Genomic DNA, 17377 nt, shown 5'->3' with positions numbered 1-17377 from the left:
CCACGCCCACCCTTGCCACCCCCCGGGATGCATCAACCCCGCAAGCCCAACGGGAGCAAGCGCAAAGTGCCTCCTTCTGGAGGTGTCTGTAACTTCAGCTCACCCGCAGCAGCCGGGATGGCTCATATAATGAGATATCTGCATTTCTCTTTCTCCCCCCTCTCAAACATCTTTCTTTACATAAGGAAAGCTGCTTTCTCCCTTCTGAGCACTGAGCCAATAAACCCATCACAAAAGGCATCTGTTGCCAGAGTCCAGAAAGGGTTAAGGCAGCAGTTGGAGAGGTTTGGGGTGACGTGTGCTTCTGGACGCCTGAGAAGTCTCTTGAAGGTAGTTCCCCTCTGGTGAGGATGGGAGCGTGCTGAGGTCTGAAATCCGAGATCCCTCGCAGCCTGGAGCTGGTGAGGTCCCAGTAAAAGCTGTTTGCCTGCTTTCCCTTCCTGAGCAGTCACACCGCTGCACTGGCCTGGGCAGCATGGAGCGAGCACCCTGGACACTTGTAGGACTCACTCTTCTCCAGCTCCTGCTCATCTCCTGCTTGCCAAGAGGTACTGTAAGAGAGCGTGTGCGTTCCCGGCATGGGCGAATGAGTCCCTTTCCTTCAGTGTGGTCAGAGGGGTTTCATCTCATGCGCTGTCATGGGAAGCAGAGAGATCTGCAGGGACAGCAATAATAGAAAGAAGGGGCTCTGCTTTATGTATTTTTTTTCTTGCCAGCATGGAGTGTGTGTGTGTGTGTAGGTTTACCCAGGAATGATTTTCAGGCAAACTTAATAGCCTTAAAAAGAAACAACTGGCTGAATTTGTTTGCCAATGGCCATTAAAAAAAAAGGTATGCAATCACTTTGCTTATTACTCCTTTTATTTTCTCAACACTCAGTGCTACGGAAATGATGATAAAAAGAGGCATTTAACTCTCTGAATTGTAAAGCGTAATTTGTTTACTTTGGCAAGACGAGATTTTCCTCTCCAGCCCCAACACCAAGAATGAAGGCAAGGGAGAAAAAAAGTGAAGGAAAAAAAGAAAACAAAACCCACACATTGTTTCCAATCTGGGATTTAGTTCTGCCAATATTATTCTTTCGAAGGGGAAGCCTTGTTAAAGCAGAACGATCTTTTTTATACTCAAGCCCCATCCCATTTTCTGCTGAACCAGCATGTATTATCTTGATAAGGTTGAGCAAAAAGCATTTACTGTTGAGCGCAAATTTGCTGTAGTTATGGCCACGAACCCGGGCTGTTTACACCTGGAGGTGTCTGGACCTGCTTGCAGCAGCCAGCTGTCAGCATCGTGGGCTGCTTTCTTGGGAGCTGCAGCCCTAAGGACTGGGAGGTGAGGTGCCCTCAAGTCACCCACCCTTGAAGCTGCTGCATATTTTGGCACTGCTGACTCCTCTTACCAGGGGAGCTGTCAGATCAGCAGGCACTCGGATCTCAGTGACTGTAAAGAATTGGTGTCAAGGATGGTGCTTCAGAGCCCCCCTCACGAGGGGCCCCGGCAGAGGGTCTGCCTCTGCAGTGCCCTCCCCTGCTGACCCCTCAGGACGCAGGGAACAGGTGATGATCAGGGGTGTCTGCCCACCAGGCGGGCCACCAGCACCTGGAGCCGTGCTGGGAGGCTGGCCTCCTGCCAAAGCTACCCCTGGGTCACAAGCACAGAGAGCTTCTCCCTACCTCTGGGCCACATGCACGGACTTGTCCCTGCAGTGGCCTGTCCCTCAGACATGTGCCAGCTTGCACACTGGCCAAGCGAGGTGGCTCCATGGCATGTGCTGGAGTGGCACAGAACTAGCCCTGTCAGGGGCAGAGCATCCCCATGGCTGTCAGGCAGCTGGGTGGGCATAAACCCCTCCTGCTGCAGGGGCAGCACATCTTTCTCATGGCAAGAATCTGGTCCACAGAGTAATCCAGCACCGAGTCCCCCCAGCAGCAGGGATGAGGGGAGGCAGGAGGAAGGACAGCGATGGGCAGTGGGACACAAGGTCTGTGGGGCTGTGAGCTTTGGAGGGAGGGCGCTGGTTGCCCCAACACCCACTCCTCATGCACCAGGAGCAATGTGAGAAGAGCCTGTGGGACACACGGGTGTGAGCCGTCCCCTCTCCCCCTGCCCTTCCTTGCCGTGCCTCCCCTGCCCTGGTGCTGGTAGTGGAGCAGCTGGTGGCACTTGCCCAGCTGGCAGCATGAGGGGGCCAGGAGCTCCCCTGCAGCCACAGCAGGAGGGGCTCTCAGAGACAGGGGAGCGACTCAGAAGTGCAGTGGCCTTGACATGTCAGGGCAGGTTGGAAAACAGCATTTTGTCTCCTCCTCACAGATGTATCCAATTTTTATCCATATTTATCACACCCAGTTGCACACGGCCTGCCTCGAGAGCTGGGGGCAGGAGTCAGGGCGGTCTGGGAATTTATTTTTTGGAATAAACTTGGAGTGCAAGTGACTCATGTTTCCTTAAAAATATATGTGTGGTTTTGTGTGTTTCTGCCTATCTAAACCCTTCCCAACCTCTCTTCCCCTCCCCCTCCAGCCTCTGTCTAGAGAAGTGAAGGCCAGATGCACTCAGACACATCCAGATGCATTCAATCTTACCAAATGGGTTACTTCAGTTCACAAGTTTAGGCTTCTAGCACGGACAAAGGGAAAGGGACTTGCTTTTTATTTTGGAAAAAAATCTGGGGTTACTTGCTTTTGACCCTGAGGCCTCTTTAAGTAGCTCCCAGGTGTCACTGCAAGCCTGCCAGTGCCCGGGATTCTTCTCTCCACCAGCCCTGAAGGACCCCTCACCACCATAGGATGATGAAGTTGTCAGCAGCAGGACCTGCCTTGGGCATGTGGATGCTCCTCTCCCTCCTGCAAGACCAGGGACATGGTGAGGGGCAAACTGGAAGGAAGGTCACAGGGCAGGGAGGCAAGAGATCAGCAGGGACAGAGGCCTGGCAGACTGAGGGCATCTCCAGTCCTTGGTTAGGGCTGGACTACACACTCCAGGGGAGATGTAAGGACTAAAATTTGAGGAGAGTTGCCACTGTCTGCGTGGACTGTTTCTATCTGGACATCATTAACTGTGAGCAAGTTGTCAACATGTTGCAGGTCTCACGCCATTACAAGAGAAGCCCTCAAGACAGGTCCAGCACCACTCCTCTACGTTTAGGACACGAGGACATTCTCATGTTATGTGGTCATGAATTTCAATACAGCAGCTGCTTCTTCTCTGCATATTTCCAAACATTCTCCTCTATTGCAGAAGTCTAACCTCATCAACGCTGTCACTAACTCAAAAGTTCTACATTCATTACTTGTTCCTGTTCCTTGTCTTGCAGCACAGAGAAAACAAATTCTCTTCATGGTCATACTAGTACAATTTTTCTGCCCAGAATAAGATCTTGTCCCAGAAAGAATCAAAGCCTAAAGGGTAATGTGGCAACCTCTGAGTTTTAGCCTTAACCTGGCTATTTCTTCCTGTCACAGCTTTTCTCAGATGAAACCACAAGGCCACAGCACCAATAATAAAATCACAAATGTCAGGTCATAAATACAGAGAAGAAACTAAAGAAGGGGGGTATTTAAAAAGGACAGTCAAATTAGTGTGCATTTATTAAGATTCCACTTAGTATTGTATATTTCCTCCTGTGTTCTCCCACTGGGTTTGATTTTTTTTTTAAATAGAAATCCTTTCTTTCTGCCTCTCCCCACTTGCCACTTTGTGAAAGCACACACTACTGGCAGAAAAGGATGATAACTGACTCTGTAGAAGCAGAAGTCTAATTATTCAGCAAAGGTCTCTGACCATAAAGTAAGCACAATGAGTAAAACTAAAACATGGACGTATTTTAGCTCCTCTTTTAATTAGCCCAGCTGCTGAAAAGAGTAATAGGTACATAATTTCTAAAGAGAAGCAAGTGGTTTTAGAGACAGCATCATCTCTTTCATCCTCTTAACACATCAAATAGACAAATAGACATAATTTGCACAGTAGTTTATCTGAGGCAAAAAGGTTAACAATAAAGACCCGCACTTCCTTTATTATTGAGGGTTTGGGGTACATCATGTTCCAAGACCCCCAGTAAAAGTCTCTTAAAGGGAACATCCCTCTTCCCTTCCAAGGTCTCTTCCTCTTGGCCTTACTGAAATCAAGTGGAGAATTTTACTATTCATCCCAATGGAGCCACAGTTTCGGCCAGCTTTGTGCTCAGAGCATTTCCTGTTGTTAATGTCCACACACCTGATTCCTGTGGGGTGAGGCCCAGCTGCACAATGGCCGAAGAGCCAAGTGAGAAAGGAGCAGAAAAATGAGATGGACCTAAGGAAAGTGTAAGCTGCTACCAGGGTTCATCTCTGTTGAAGCTGTTTTTTCTTTAATGACAAAGCTTCCTTTCAGAACTATTACATGGCCAAACATTCCCTACTAACAGCCTTGAGAAACTGCTCCTTCAAATTCAACTGCTTGTTTCTTTGGCAGAAGACAGTAGTTGTTGTTGAGCAGCACGCTGAAAAATTAAGTTGAAATCAAATACAAAGGGGCATGTTCTCACCTGTGGAACATCAACTGGTTAAACAATCACTTTGAAAAAGTCATCCTCTATGGACTCAAATTCTACAGATGTATCTGTATCTCCTCTTACTGACACTGCACAGTTACTGCAAATGACGCTTTTCAAAGCAACTTGAAATAATATTTCTTTGAGCTTAAGTAGTGTTTACCAATGTACTGATGGATAAATTGAGGCATGGAAGGAGAACCTTTGCAGGATAACAGAATGGAATTGTGGCATAGGAAGTTCTCCCCAAGGACAGAGATGGCAAACTAGTTTTCTGCTCACACTAGTCTGATCCCTCCACATAGCAGCTACTGTCAGCACAAATACAGGGAGTGGGAATGGGAAGTCAGGGAGAGGAGAGAGAAAAATATCCCATCTCAGCAGCAGCACAGGCTTATATCTTCTTAAAGTGACTGTACTCTAAAAAAATTCTCATTCTTCCAAAGAAGTGGCAGACACAAGAGATAATTGGTATAAGTGGGCTTGCTTCAATTCACCTTAGTTCTTAGCTATACAATTTTCCCAGATCTCAGATCTTTGGAGCAGAAATCCCTTTGTATCTTATGAGGTATCTATGATGTACAAATTCACTATGGCAAAAGATTAGTCAGCTCATGCTGACATTTTACCATGATGAGCTGCCTGACCCACCCCTGAGGCAGCAATGTGTTTCTGAATCTGCTCCTGAATCACCAAAGCTTTAAGCCTGATCTCAGCCCTGGGGATGAGGGGAGGCAGCAGCATCACCAAGGTGAATTGTTGTTGGACTGACACTTGCCAACAAGGCAGACATTGCCTGGGAGCATCGACTCCTACTGCTGTCCTTCAAAATCCATCACTGACAGCCTCTAGGATCTGACGTGCTGTAGGGATTAGGAGGTCTTGCTAGGTGCAGATGTCAATGGCAAGCATGAAAGTATTGCCATCTGAATCTGAAAATGTTGATCTCCCACCTCACAGTCCTCCTCAGGCTGGACCCAAAGCATCTGGTGAAGTGTTGTGTTGGGCTGTGCCAAGCTCCTGAGCCAAGCAGGTCTTCCCTCCAGCAGAAGCCCTGGACATTTGTGTGCTTTCCCAACACAGGCATTTCTTGCTTGGTTTCCATGGTCTTGACCTGCTTCCATGTGAGCTGTTTATGTCTGGATTTAATGGGCTTTTCTTCCATCATTAAAATCTCATAAATTAATCCACTGTTTATTTGCCTGTCCAGAGTCTTATTTGTTCTTTGCAGCTAAATATTTTGCATGGGTTGTCAAGCAGCTTCTCCCAGCTTGTCCAAAAATCAAAGACACAGTCACTGCCTGCAAGCCAGACTGCCTGCTTGGAAGATTATCAAAGTAAAGCTCACAAAACACCCCACAATTATCTCTGCAACAGCTGGCTGAGGCCTCGCTTTCAGTATTTTACTCAGTCAATAAATCTTCCCCCACTTTTCTCTGCCTCATTCTCTTCTGTTTTGGGGTGATAATGACCAAGTGTGTGGGGGGGGAGCTGCCAATGGTTACCCATCCCCAAACACACAAGTAGGAGCAGGGTTATGCCTCTGCCTCCCTGGAGCACAGGCTGAGCTCAGCCACACAAACAAACATTGATTACACACATAAGTGGCTCTGTGCATATCCCTCTTAAACTTCTGAGGCAAAGGTTTTATTTGCCTTTTTTTTTGGTAGCCCAGAGGCAAAACAAAAGGAATCCTGCCATTATTAAAGGGGTGCAGAAAGTCTTCAATCAAATTTCTTTAAAGAATATCTTCTACAGAACCTCAAAATAATAGATTCCATGATTTCTGTGAAGAAAATCCTAGAAGGGCAACTTTAAAAAAAACTCAAATCCACATATTTCCTTGGCGAGGCTATATGAATTGCCCAAACTGCAGAAACCGAGAACCTGAAAGGGAATTAAATTGTCAGTAAATCAAAAGACAGTTTATTTTCATTGTCTAAGTTGAGACAAAGGCAAGAAGTGAGCAAACAGCATTTCTAGGTGGCAGCAAGTATATTTTTACAATTCTTTAAGCAGAGATCTGCTGCTCCCTTCTTAACACTAAATATTACCTCAAGGTCAACTTATTCTACAAATGCACACATTTGATCCACCAAGAATAAGTATGGCCTCTGCTTTTTGGCTCTGTTGTGTACACAAGCTCTTCATATAAAAATAAATATGCATATGCCCACATTCACACTCTCTACACACACACAAACACATGTGTAATATTTTAGGGAAGAATAGAGAACTTAGGTTGAAAGGGACATGGTCCAGCACATCTTGGTGCTAACTTGCAAGTTAAGTTGTGTTGCTCACAGCCTTATCTTGCCAGGGTTTGAGTTCCTGCAAGAATGGAGACATTCCTTTGTCACCCCAATGTAACTTTGCCTGTGAATATTTGGATCATTTTACAGACAGAAATTTCTTGGATAATATAGTCACTTTATTAATAAACTTTAGCAATCTTGAGATAAATTAGATTTCTAGCCTGAGTTAGAAAAGATGAGAATTTGAAGGAAGCCTTAGAAAATCTCTGAGTGTTGGGTAGTTATTTATTAGTCAGACTTTGGAGAGTACTGCTTCAGCAAGAAGTGAGACCCTCACTGCATACACCAGAGACACAGCTATTGTCTGTCTTGTATGGCAAGATGTACCAAACTGAGTGTCAGTTCTACTGAGATAATTAGATGCGTGTAATTAATTTTCCCTGGAATCTGAATCAGATACAATTCATAAATAAAAGGCTTAATTAAAAGAGAATAATAGCCATAGGTTAAGAAGTCCCAGCTTGGCCAGGTTGATTGACTGCCGTTCTGGGAATTAGAAGGCATGAATTTAATTCCTGACTCTGCTATTGTTTTTCTCTGGGACCTTGAGCAAAGTCACTTCACCTCCCTCGTGCTTCATTTTCCCATCTGGAAAGAGGACTTTGTAAAGCATGTCAAGATCTACAGACAAAAGGGTCTATAACTGCTGAACACTAAGGTTATTTCAATGCAAGATTCCACTACGGGAAAAAAGAATTTTAGAACCTTATTGACATCTGACAGAAGCAGCTTTTTCTTTTTGGAATGATTGTAGGCACAGAGAGGGGGGATGGAAATGTTTCAGCGCAAACAGCAGCCTCATTCCTAAAGTTAGAGCAGCAGTGGACTCTCCCTGGTTGGTACACCAGGCATAAGGGAAAGGCTCAATTCTGAGGAGCACAAAGGGCTGCATTTCATTTCCCAGCCAAAGGGGATAAAAAAAAAGAAGAAACAGTTTGGTGGTCCTTTTTATATAGAGTCAGTAAAAATGATTAGGGGAGAAGATAAGCTTCCGGGAACCAGGCATGAGGTCATGAAGAGTCAAGTGAGACAGAGCAGCAAGGCTCAGTGGTAGGGAGCTGCAGCAGGCACAGTAATTAGGTTATCAGCAACAATGAAACAAAAAACAGTTGTGTGAGAAGAGAGCCAGGTACAGGCATGGATGGGAGTGCTCCACCTTAGAGATGTATGGCTTGTTTCTTGTTTCATGACAAGGCAACCCTGTTTCGGAGTTTAATACACAAGGAAAAAGGTTGTTACCTAACCACAATTAAAAAAAAAAAAAAAAAAAAAAAAAAGAAAGAAAAAAGAGGAGGATAGAAGGGGAAAAAAGATCTAGTCTCATTATGTTTCCTTCATGTCTCATCTTTCTAGTCTGCTCTCTCTTTTTACTATCAAACTCCATGAAAGCAGTCATCAGGGCTGTCAGCTGGTTAGAAGGCATGCTGACAGCTCTGTGCACTCCTTAGATCTCTCTTTGTAGGATTTAGACAGCACACTGGTGGGGAAAGACAGGATCTGCACTTATTGTGGCAGTCCTGAGTCACAGTCTGAGGTTGTTTCTTAAAAGGGTACTTCCAGAATAGCTTAAATATCATATGAGGTTATGCTAAATAATAGAAAGATGTTACCATATTAGAAATGCCAGGCAAAATGAACCTTTAAAAATAACGAAAAATCTTGTTTCCTCTGGCAGTGAAGTCAAATGTAACAACATGCGCTTCTGAGTGAAAATAGGGAGTGAAACCAGCTAAAATCCAACTTTAAAAGTGGCCTTTCCTGGTGGGCCCCCTAGTTTTCAAAAATAGCAAATTCACAAGCAGAAATACAACCAGAACATGCTATCATAGTTTAAATAATCTAAACTACATATGATGCTGTAAAGCAGTCCTGCAATCTGAAGAAACTTTCTCATGTGATGTCATCCTCTGTGGATTTTTAAAGCTGTTTTCCTCACCACAGAAGTGGGAAGGCCTTGCAGAGAAAGTGAACATATTCCTTCCCTCTGGTCTGTTTGCAAAACTCCTGCATGTTCTTTAGACACTCAAACCATGCTGACATTTCAGGCTCATGTTACCACATAGTTTGGGTTCTTCTGGGCCGAAGACCTTGGCCAGCCTCATGCCATCCATGATCTGACAAATCACTGGATAATAGATCCTGCCAGTCCTCACCAGATAATGGATTACTTCCGTGTGTCCTCCTCTCTGTTCTCTGCAGAGTACGCAGTGATCAATGAAAACTGCCCAGGAGCTGAGTGGAATATCATGTGTCGGGAATGCTGCGAATATGACCAAATCGAGTGCATCTGCCCAGGACAGAAACAAAGAGTGGGTTACACCATTCCCTGCTGCAGGAATGAGGAGAACGAGTGTGACTCCTGTTTAATCCACCCAGGTATGTTTATGGCTGTCCTGCATTCACACCAAATCTTTGGCCATGGCATCATGGCAGATGCTGAGCAGGGCATGGGTGAGCAGGCACATCTCACTGAGGCATGGGATTGTCTTGCATTTCCTCAGGAACTTCATCTGCCACTCTGCTGACAGCAGCAAGACACTTGGTAAGGTTCCCCCAAAGCGGGTAACATCACTGCCCAAAAAGAAATAACACACTTTCTACCAGCAGTGTTGTCCTCAGGATGTCTTGGGCAGGCTTGGGAGCTGCCAAAGGGTGACATGGTTGCTGGCTTCACACCAAGAGTGTTTTGGTGGTGCTCTGGGATGAGTTGCATCCCCAAAGCAAGAAAGCAGAGACAACTTGGAGGTCCCACTAGTAAAGAGGAAAAAGAAAAGTGAAAGGTGAGAGGAGAAGAGAGCAGGAGGAGCTAGGACCAGTTTAGAAGTCATCAGAATCATTTGGGCTGGGCCCGAGTGGCACCATCACACGCATTCAGACTCCTGAGAGAGGCATTTACAGTTGGAGCAATGAGATTTAGAAGTTTGGGCAAGTTGGACCAGGACTTTGGTTCCAAATCTCACAGTCTGAGCTGCCTAGGGCATGGCAGTTGGGTATGGTTCCAGTGGGGAAGCTGTCAGCACCACAGCAGTCACTAACGTCATTGGCATTTTCTGTGGAAAAGACAGAGAGGCTGCTCCTCTTCCTGAAGGACAATCCACCTTGGCTTTCATCTAACACAGTGGCACTCTTTCTAGGCTGCACCATCTTTGAGAACTGCAAGTCCTGTCGCAATGGCTCCTGGGGAGGGACACTTGACGACTTCTACATCAAGGGTATCTACTGTGCAGAGTGCAGAGCCGGCTGGTACGGAGGGGACTGCATGAGTAAGTGTCCTACACGGGCAGGGAGGGATGCTAGGGGCAGGGAGTGGTGGGACAGAGCCAGGGCCATGCTGTGCCTTTGCAGCTATTCCTGTACTCTTGCAAAGGGCACAAGCAGGAGAGGGCAAACACAACCAGGCAGTCAGCAGATCTACAATTAGGAAAACTCAGTGCTTCTCTGAGAGGAATTGGACTGGGCCCCATGTCGTTAAGAACCCTACTAAATGTCTGGTTTGGTTTGATTTATTTTAAAACTTTAACTACCGTGACTCCAGAAATGTTCTGTAATCTGCATTTCTTGGACGCAATTCATCACAGCCCCAGAGCATAAGAATAAACATTTACAAGGCCAACAGCTTTGTCAAAGAGCTTACCCTCTATCCTCCTTCAACCCCTGCTAGCCCCAAGGAAGTCCCATTGTTTCCTCCCTTTGTCACACATCTTCAACACACTCCAAGGCACCTCTAGAAAACACTGTCTTGCAACTTCTGACTCCATCATGACCATGAGTGTTTCAGGCCCTCGTAGCAATATCTAAAGGTTTTGTTCCTGATGGTGTGCAAAAGCTCCTGCTTTTTAGTTTTGCTAAGTTGTTAATCCCAATTCTGTCTTTCAATAATGAATTCCATCAGCGAATAGTATAGTGTTTAAGACTGGTATTTCCTTTACCAATTTCCCACCAGTGAAGGTGTAGCTCTCTCAAAATTTTTATTGACAGTCTCTTTGTTCATATTTATCTGGAAGGGATGAAAGCAGAGTCTGCTTTCCCTACTCTGTTCTGTCCATTGTGCTACATACATTAGGTACCTTACCTAATGTCCTGTTAGTCATTCATTTTAAAGCAACAATTTAACTTGCTTTCACAACATTGCCCATGACCATTCAGGAGGTGAAAGCATATGAAATAAAATCATTGCTTCAAACAGCAGAATGAGCTTTGTCTCAGCAAAAGAGCTAACAGAGTCAGCAACAGAGCTAACTCAACCTTAAAGCTTTGGAAGTTGATAAACTTCTTCCCTTGCTGTTTATGGTGTGATTTCTGAGAGCACTTTAAAGTCCCATTTGCTCTAGGTCAATGTTAGAGCTTCTCTGGAATTTTTTTAAAAGCAGAGCCAAGAAAGAGTCATTAACTCATCTAATTTTTCCTCTATCTGCCTGAGTATATTGGTTGCCTACCATATATTTCAGTCTATTCTTCATACTTGAAGAAAATACACCTTCATACAGAGGTCTATTTGGACTTTTTTTGCAGTACTGAAATTTTGGACAGCTTTGTCTTATAGTGTTTTTCTTACTATTTGCACTTTTAAGGGAACCAGTGTGACACTCAGATCTGGACTCTTTCATGTGATTCTGTGGTACTTGAGAGGTAGGGTAGGAAGGTCAGATAGTGCTGTTGTTGTCCCTTCGACACTTAAAGTGGGGACACCGAGGATAGGTGTGACTCTGGCACATCCTGAGCTCCCCTTTTGTGGCTCTCATGGCTATCTCAATTCTGGTCTTGATGGTAGGCTTAGGCATGCAGAGACTGCATGTCTGGAAAGCAGCCTATAACCATGATGGGTGCTGGACTGCGGGCTCACAGCGGTGTGGCTTTGGGTCTGGAGAGTGGCCAGTAAGTAGCCTTTGAATGCCAGCAGGCACTGGCTGCTGGAGCCGTGGATGTGCTAACACATCACAGCTGGGAGAACACAGGAGGAGGCATCTCTCTTTGGTACCTGCACACGGCATCGCAGCTGAAACTTTGCAGCCAGCCTTGGGTACCTCGCCAGCGGCAGAGGGCAAGTAAATCCCAGAATTACAAGCAGTCGCCACCACGGTAATGGTGGGATGTAATCTGCTTACTTCGTCCTACATTGCCAATGCCAGAGCTGCCGGGGCTCGGCCCGGCCCCTCGGGCAGAGCGGGAGGCGCGGGCGGGCGGCAGCTCCCGGCTCCCGGCGGGGCGGCCCGCGGAGGGAGCGCCGGGCTCTGTCTCCCTCTCGTGGGGCCGGCGGGCGCTGCGCGGTGCTGCGGCTCCGGCGCCGGGCCCGACCGGGAGCGCGAGCACCGCTCCGGCCGCGTCCCTGCGCTGCCGGGCCGTGCTGGGGCTGCGGGCACCGCGTCCTGCGGCCACCGCCCCGGCCGGCCGCGGGCCCCGCCGGCACCGGCGCCTCACGGGCGGTAGGTGGCGGCCGGGGGCCCCGCAGGAGGCCGCGCCGTGAGGCCCCGTCATCCCGGGGGAGAGGCGCGAGGAGGGGAGTGCGGGCATGCGGAGGATCCTGCGGGCAGGATCAGTGCCTGTTTAACACTGCCCGGCGGGGGAACTGAATGCAGGGTCTGGGTACCCCCGGGAGAGCAATGAGGCCTGGCCCCGGGGCAGCGCTCGAGGGGCTGAGTGCGTTCACCAGCGCAGGGCGAGCCCCCGGGAGAGATTTGTGGGAACTGCCAGCAAAAGTAGTGATGGTGGAGGGCCGTGGCAAGGAAGAAGTACCATGGGATGGCTCATGGGTCTGTCCGGTTTGTAGTATCCACTGGAATAGCTGGAAGTGTGGGCATGGCTGAAAACCCACCAAAGGACACCAGATCATTTGGTAAAACGATAAATTATATAGGTTAGGTCAAAGGAGTGTTATTAGGAGATAAACACGCTGATTAGATTTATTTGGGTGCTAGGGCATTTCCTAATGGGACTTCTATTGGATTGAATTATCATGACCTAAAAGGCACATCAGGTGTCATCAGAAGAAAACCAGCCCTGCCGAACCCTTTCCCCTGTACCATGCACTCCAACAGCTTTTGTCAACCCCCAGTTGTAATGTCACTTTAAGGCACATGCTCCATCAAAGCAGGGGAGAAAGTGGTGTTTCCTAACAGCTGTCCTCAGCTCTGCTGTCCAGATGTGGACCTTCTGCCAGACAACAGTATTTGTGGTTTCTGAAACTTTGTGAACATCAGTGTTTCACATAATACTGGTGACCAACAACCAACAGGAAGCAGCAAGTTGTGACAAGTGACAGCTGCCTTCCCATATCAGCCTGTTTCTGAATAGCAGTAACTTTTCTACTGTCTTTCTCCTCTGTTCAGTCATCTCGACCTTTGAAGGAGCCTCACATCTAAGATGCAGCACTCAAACAGAAGATAATGAGTTCTTACCAGAGGTCATCTCAGGACCTCTCCCTCCATCGACCCATGGGTCTCTGTGGGCTACAACTCAGAGGTCTCCTGAATTTTTTTATTCTCTGTTAGTAACAAGCCTTGGAGGAAATCTTACTGTGGCCCTGAAAGCTGCCTTTTTTTCAGGAACAGGAACGGAACAAGGATGCTGATACTCTGCCAAAGTGGTTTATTTTTTTGTAAATGAGGCAGAATTTGCCAGCATTTGTGTTTATGATGTAAATTATTTTTGAGAGCTTTCCAGGTCTCCCGCAGATTTAGAATAGGAAAAGAAAAGACTCTTTTTGATCAATGTATGATTGAACTGTTGGTCTGGGGAGTCAGCCTAACTTCTGCTAGAAGGGCTGGAGATTTAAGAGCACAGGTTCGATGTGATCGCAAAGGTGCTTCGTGCAGAGACGGGTGGGAGCAAACCTGAGAACGTTCTTTTGGAGAGGGTCACTGAATGGCTCCTCTTTAGTCTCTGGACCACCTGCTTTGCTGGCCAAACCTACTTCCTCGGTGCCAGTGTTCAGAGAGTTCAGGCTGTACCACGGCAAACAGAGAAGTGTGTTTAGTATGCCATGCATACAAGTATCTCTTTGCACCAGCTCTTTGGCTTTCCTTTGTTAAAGGCATTGAAAACTCAAAAGCCCTTCAGGACGAAAGGGAAACTTTCTTTGAGGTGGTCCAAGCCCCCTGTCAAACCCTCTGAAGATTTCTAGCAGCTTTGTCTCAGGCTGTTTTTGAGGCAGGAGCCAATGGCAGCACAAGGGCCTGTTTCTTGCTGTGGGAAGGAGCATTATCATTTTCACCACAGCAGATCCTGCTGTACTCGTTGAATCCTAATGTGGTTGCTGGGCACACTCATTAATCCTTGCCTTTTACAGAGGGAACTGAGCGAGCCACAGAAGAGGATGAAACACTTTTGAGGAACTCTTCTGAGCAGGTTTTCTGTTTCCTTGGGTCCTGCTTAATTAAGGGTAACTGAGGGTAAATGAACAAAGGGTATTTTATTTGAGCAACACTTTCTTAAGAAGAAAGAGGAGGAATTGACCTGCAGTCTTCATGTTTCCTCATAGACCAGATGCAGCAGGATTGATTTCCAGACACTATGATCAATGGGAACCACAGATGCTCGGTACTTCACCAAATCAGGTCACTGTCACCCTTTCTCCCTAGGGAAGGAAGGGCCCGGAGGCGAGTGTTAAAGCCTGCTGTTTCAGTAGGAAACATTCATCCTGGGTTACTGGTTAAAAGCTATGGGTTTCTCTAGGGAAACAGATGGAAGCAGCAGTTCTGTTGGACTAAAGAGGTAAAAAGAAGTGAGAGAATTGCTGTGGAGGTCTTTTGGGTGATTTGACTTTTTACTTATCCTCATCTGTGGTGTGTAGGCTCTCCTGGTTAGGTGACGCTGTTAGACTGAATTGCAATTTTTGGCTTATGGATACAGCCTCACACTCCAGCAAAGCAACAGAAGGCTTACCAGGGGATGTAGCCATGTGCAAGAATCCACTCAGAAAGATGTAGTCAGGAAAGTAGAAACTGAGAAATTATCTCTGTCTGGTACATAGTGATTTAACTGTGCATTTTGCTAGGACTTGCATGTACAGATCACAGTAAGCTCTGCAAAAATCACTGAACAACTTTTCATCTTCCACAGAGGAAAATATCATTAGCCATATTTTATAGCTGGGAAAAAGGGAGAGGTTACCGAAGGTGAGAGAACTCTCTGGGCTAAAAATGTTCAGTATTCAAGATGAGGAATTAGGATAACTATCCCTGGACAGATGCCTAGGGACAGCTGCAGGATAGTCATGAAAAGATATTGCTTCCCCGGTGTGACCTTGTCTGCTGTTTGTTCAGCTCATTGTCCTCTGATGGTTTTCTTAGACTGGGCACAAATGACTGAAACACTTCATCTTATCCTGTTGGTGCTGGACACTGAAGTACATTCCATAGTACGGTGAAAAACTGAGAGCAGCACAGGCAGAGTGGAACAAGACTAGAGGAAGGATAAGAATGAACCTGAAAGAAGGGATAAGGGCTGTATATTCTGTATGTGTCGCACTGAGTCATCAGTGTCACAGTGATGACAGAGGAGCTGTGATGTTTATATATCTTCACTGGCATGGTGGCATTAATATGAAAGGAAGATGTAGTGAATCCTGAGGACAAAGGTGTCTTCTGGGAATACATCAGCTCTTTTTCCTCCTAGAGTCTCCTTATGAAGGACTAGAAACCATGATGTTGGGTGCCACAGATTTTTCTCTCATTCTTTTGCTCACTTGAGCTAATTCAAGTGTTCATTTTAGTTTTGTCACTTTCCCACCAGCTTCCTCAGCTTCAGGGGTTGCAAATGTCAACATGGGCTCCATCAAAACTATTCTGAGCTAGAGCTTCAGCCAGGTGAGTGGGTGGGCTAATTAACAGAGAGGCAAAAGCTGCAAGAAATGGTTTCATGGGGCTACATTGCAAACCAGGGAGAAGCAATCAACTACAGCTTTCCCAGGGGTACTCTCAGCATAGACAATACTTCAATATAGTCATAACTCTTTACAACTGCTGTGTGGCTATCCCAATATTTTATACACTGCCTTGTAAGAAGGAGTGTATCTTCCTAAGCCATCTTGTCTTCTCATTCAGGTGTTGTTTCTACATATATTTTCTTCAAATGTCTCTTGCAGGTCCTTCACACAATTTTTTTTTGGTTTTTTGCTCCCCAGGGTGCGGGCAGGTTCTTCGGGCTTCTAGAGGTCAGATTTTGCTGGAGGGTTACCCACTGAATGCACGATGTGAATGGACTATCCATGTTCAAGCTGGATTTAACATTGAATTAAGGTGGGTCCTACTGACTTTTGGCCAGCACTGACTTCAGGTGGACATTGGGGCATGTGGATAACCAAGAGTCAATGAGGGTCAGCAGCTGGGAGCCCTGGGGCAGTGAAGGTGTGACAACCACTTTGCGTTTGACACCAAGCCTCTCTCCTATGGTCTGGCTTGCGATGGACAGGCACTGGACAAATCAGTGCTGTGCTTTCAATTCCCATTTAGGACAGCTGGAAGCTAAGGAGAATTTCTAAGGCATTGGGTAAAATGTGTCTCTTTAGAGGTCTTTTCAAGACCTTGACAGCAAAGTACCAAATATTTTCTGAAGACTGTACCAGGATGAACTAGGAACATTTTAATATGATGTCCCATGCAAGGAGAGAGTTGCCCATGGGTCCTGCCCTGCATTTAGCCTACATTTTCCCTCTGTTATTTTTTTTTCACTCATTTCATCAGCCCTGTCTTCTATCAGCCTCAGTTATTCCTCTCACCATTCCTATGCCTGGAGGATGTGATTGGTTCTCCTGCAAGTCAGAATCACAGAATCATACCGTTAACTAGGTTGGAAAACACCTTTGAGAACATCAAGTCCAACCTATGACCTAACACCACCTTATCAACTCAACCACGGCACTCAGTGCCACATCCAGTCTTTTTTTAAACACCTCCAGAGACAGTGACTCCACCACCTCCCTGAGCAGCCCATTCCAATGCCCCATCACTCTTTCTGTGATTATTTTTTCCTAATATCTAGCCTAAACTTTCACTCACACAGCTTGTGTCCTATTGTCCTGTCATCGCTCTTCTGACCTGCGTATGCTTAAACCTGTTAACCCACCCCTAATGACTCAAACTCACAGTCACTGCCTAGTGCAGGAGAGCCTCTTGTTGGGGTAATTAATAATCTTTTCACATGTGTGCAGCAGGGTGCCCACACATGCAGCAGGAAGTATGGCAGGGGATCTATTTGAAACACTAGCTAATATAATAAAAAGAATAGCTAAACCCTTCACATTAATATTTCACTGACTTTGGAGCCCAGGCAGAAGAACTATGCTAGATACACAAACAGTTAAAATATGTTTAAACAGTATAAATATGTTCCTATATGTTTGAAGACAAACTGAATGAGAGGAAGAACAACAAATCCATTGAATAGAAGAGCTTGGGGTTTTTCCACACTGATGCACTTTTTTCAGACCTGCAAATGCAAGCCTATTGTGTAGTTATGAGCAATTATTGCCTGGATAGCATTGTGTAGAAGGCACAGGAGCAATGCGGTGAGGAAGAGTTTTGTGTTCTTGTGA

At 46.3% G+C, this 17377-nt stretch overlaps 1 protein-coding gene across 2 annotated transcripts in view; it reads left to right on the top strand.

The window, feature by feature from the left end:
• The first annotated feature begins 334 nt into the window (after positions 1 to 334).
• Positions 335 to 17377, top strand: part of PAMR1 (peptidase domain containing associated with muscle regeneration 1) — a 55974-nt gene continuing 38931 nt past the window's right edge. For both annotated transcript variants that reach the window (XM_042038624.1, XM_042038623.1), the window contains exons 1-4: positions 335 to 548; positions 9046 to 9222; positions 9981 to 10109; positions 15968 to 16082. In XM_042038624.1, the coding sequence (XP_041894558.1) occupies positions 476 to 548; positions 9046 to 9222; positions 9981 to 10109; positions 15968 to 16082 (494 nt within the window). In that variant the 5' untranslated portion in view covers positions 335 to 475. The remainder of the gene's footprint in view (positions 549 to 9045; positions 9223 to 9980; positions 10110 to 15967; positions 16083 to 17377) is intronic.

This window comes from Corvus kubaryi, unplaced genomic scaffold (assembly GCF_017639235.1).
Source record: "Corvus kubaryi isolate FWS band 111438036 unplaced genomic scaffold, C.kubaryi_AGA036_p1.0 37392, whole genome shotgun sequence".
Lineage (NCBI taxonomy): Eukaryota > Metazoa > Chordata > Aves > Passeriformes > Corvidae > Corvus > Corvus kubaryi.
Note: the sequence above shows the minus strand (reverse complement) of the source record. Positions and strands in the feature narration are given on the sequence as shown.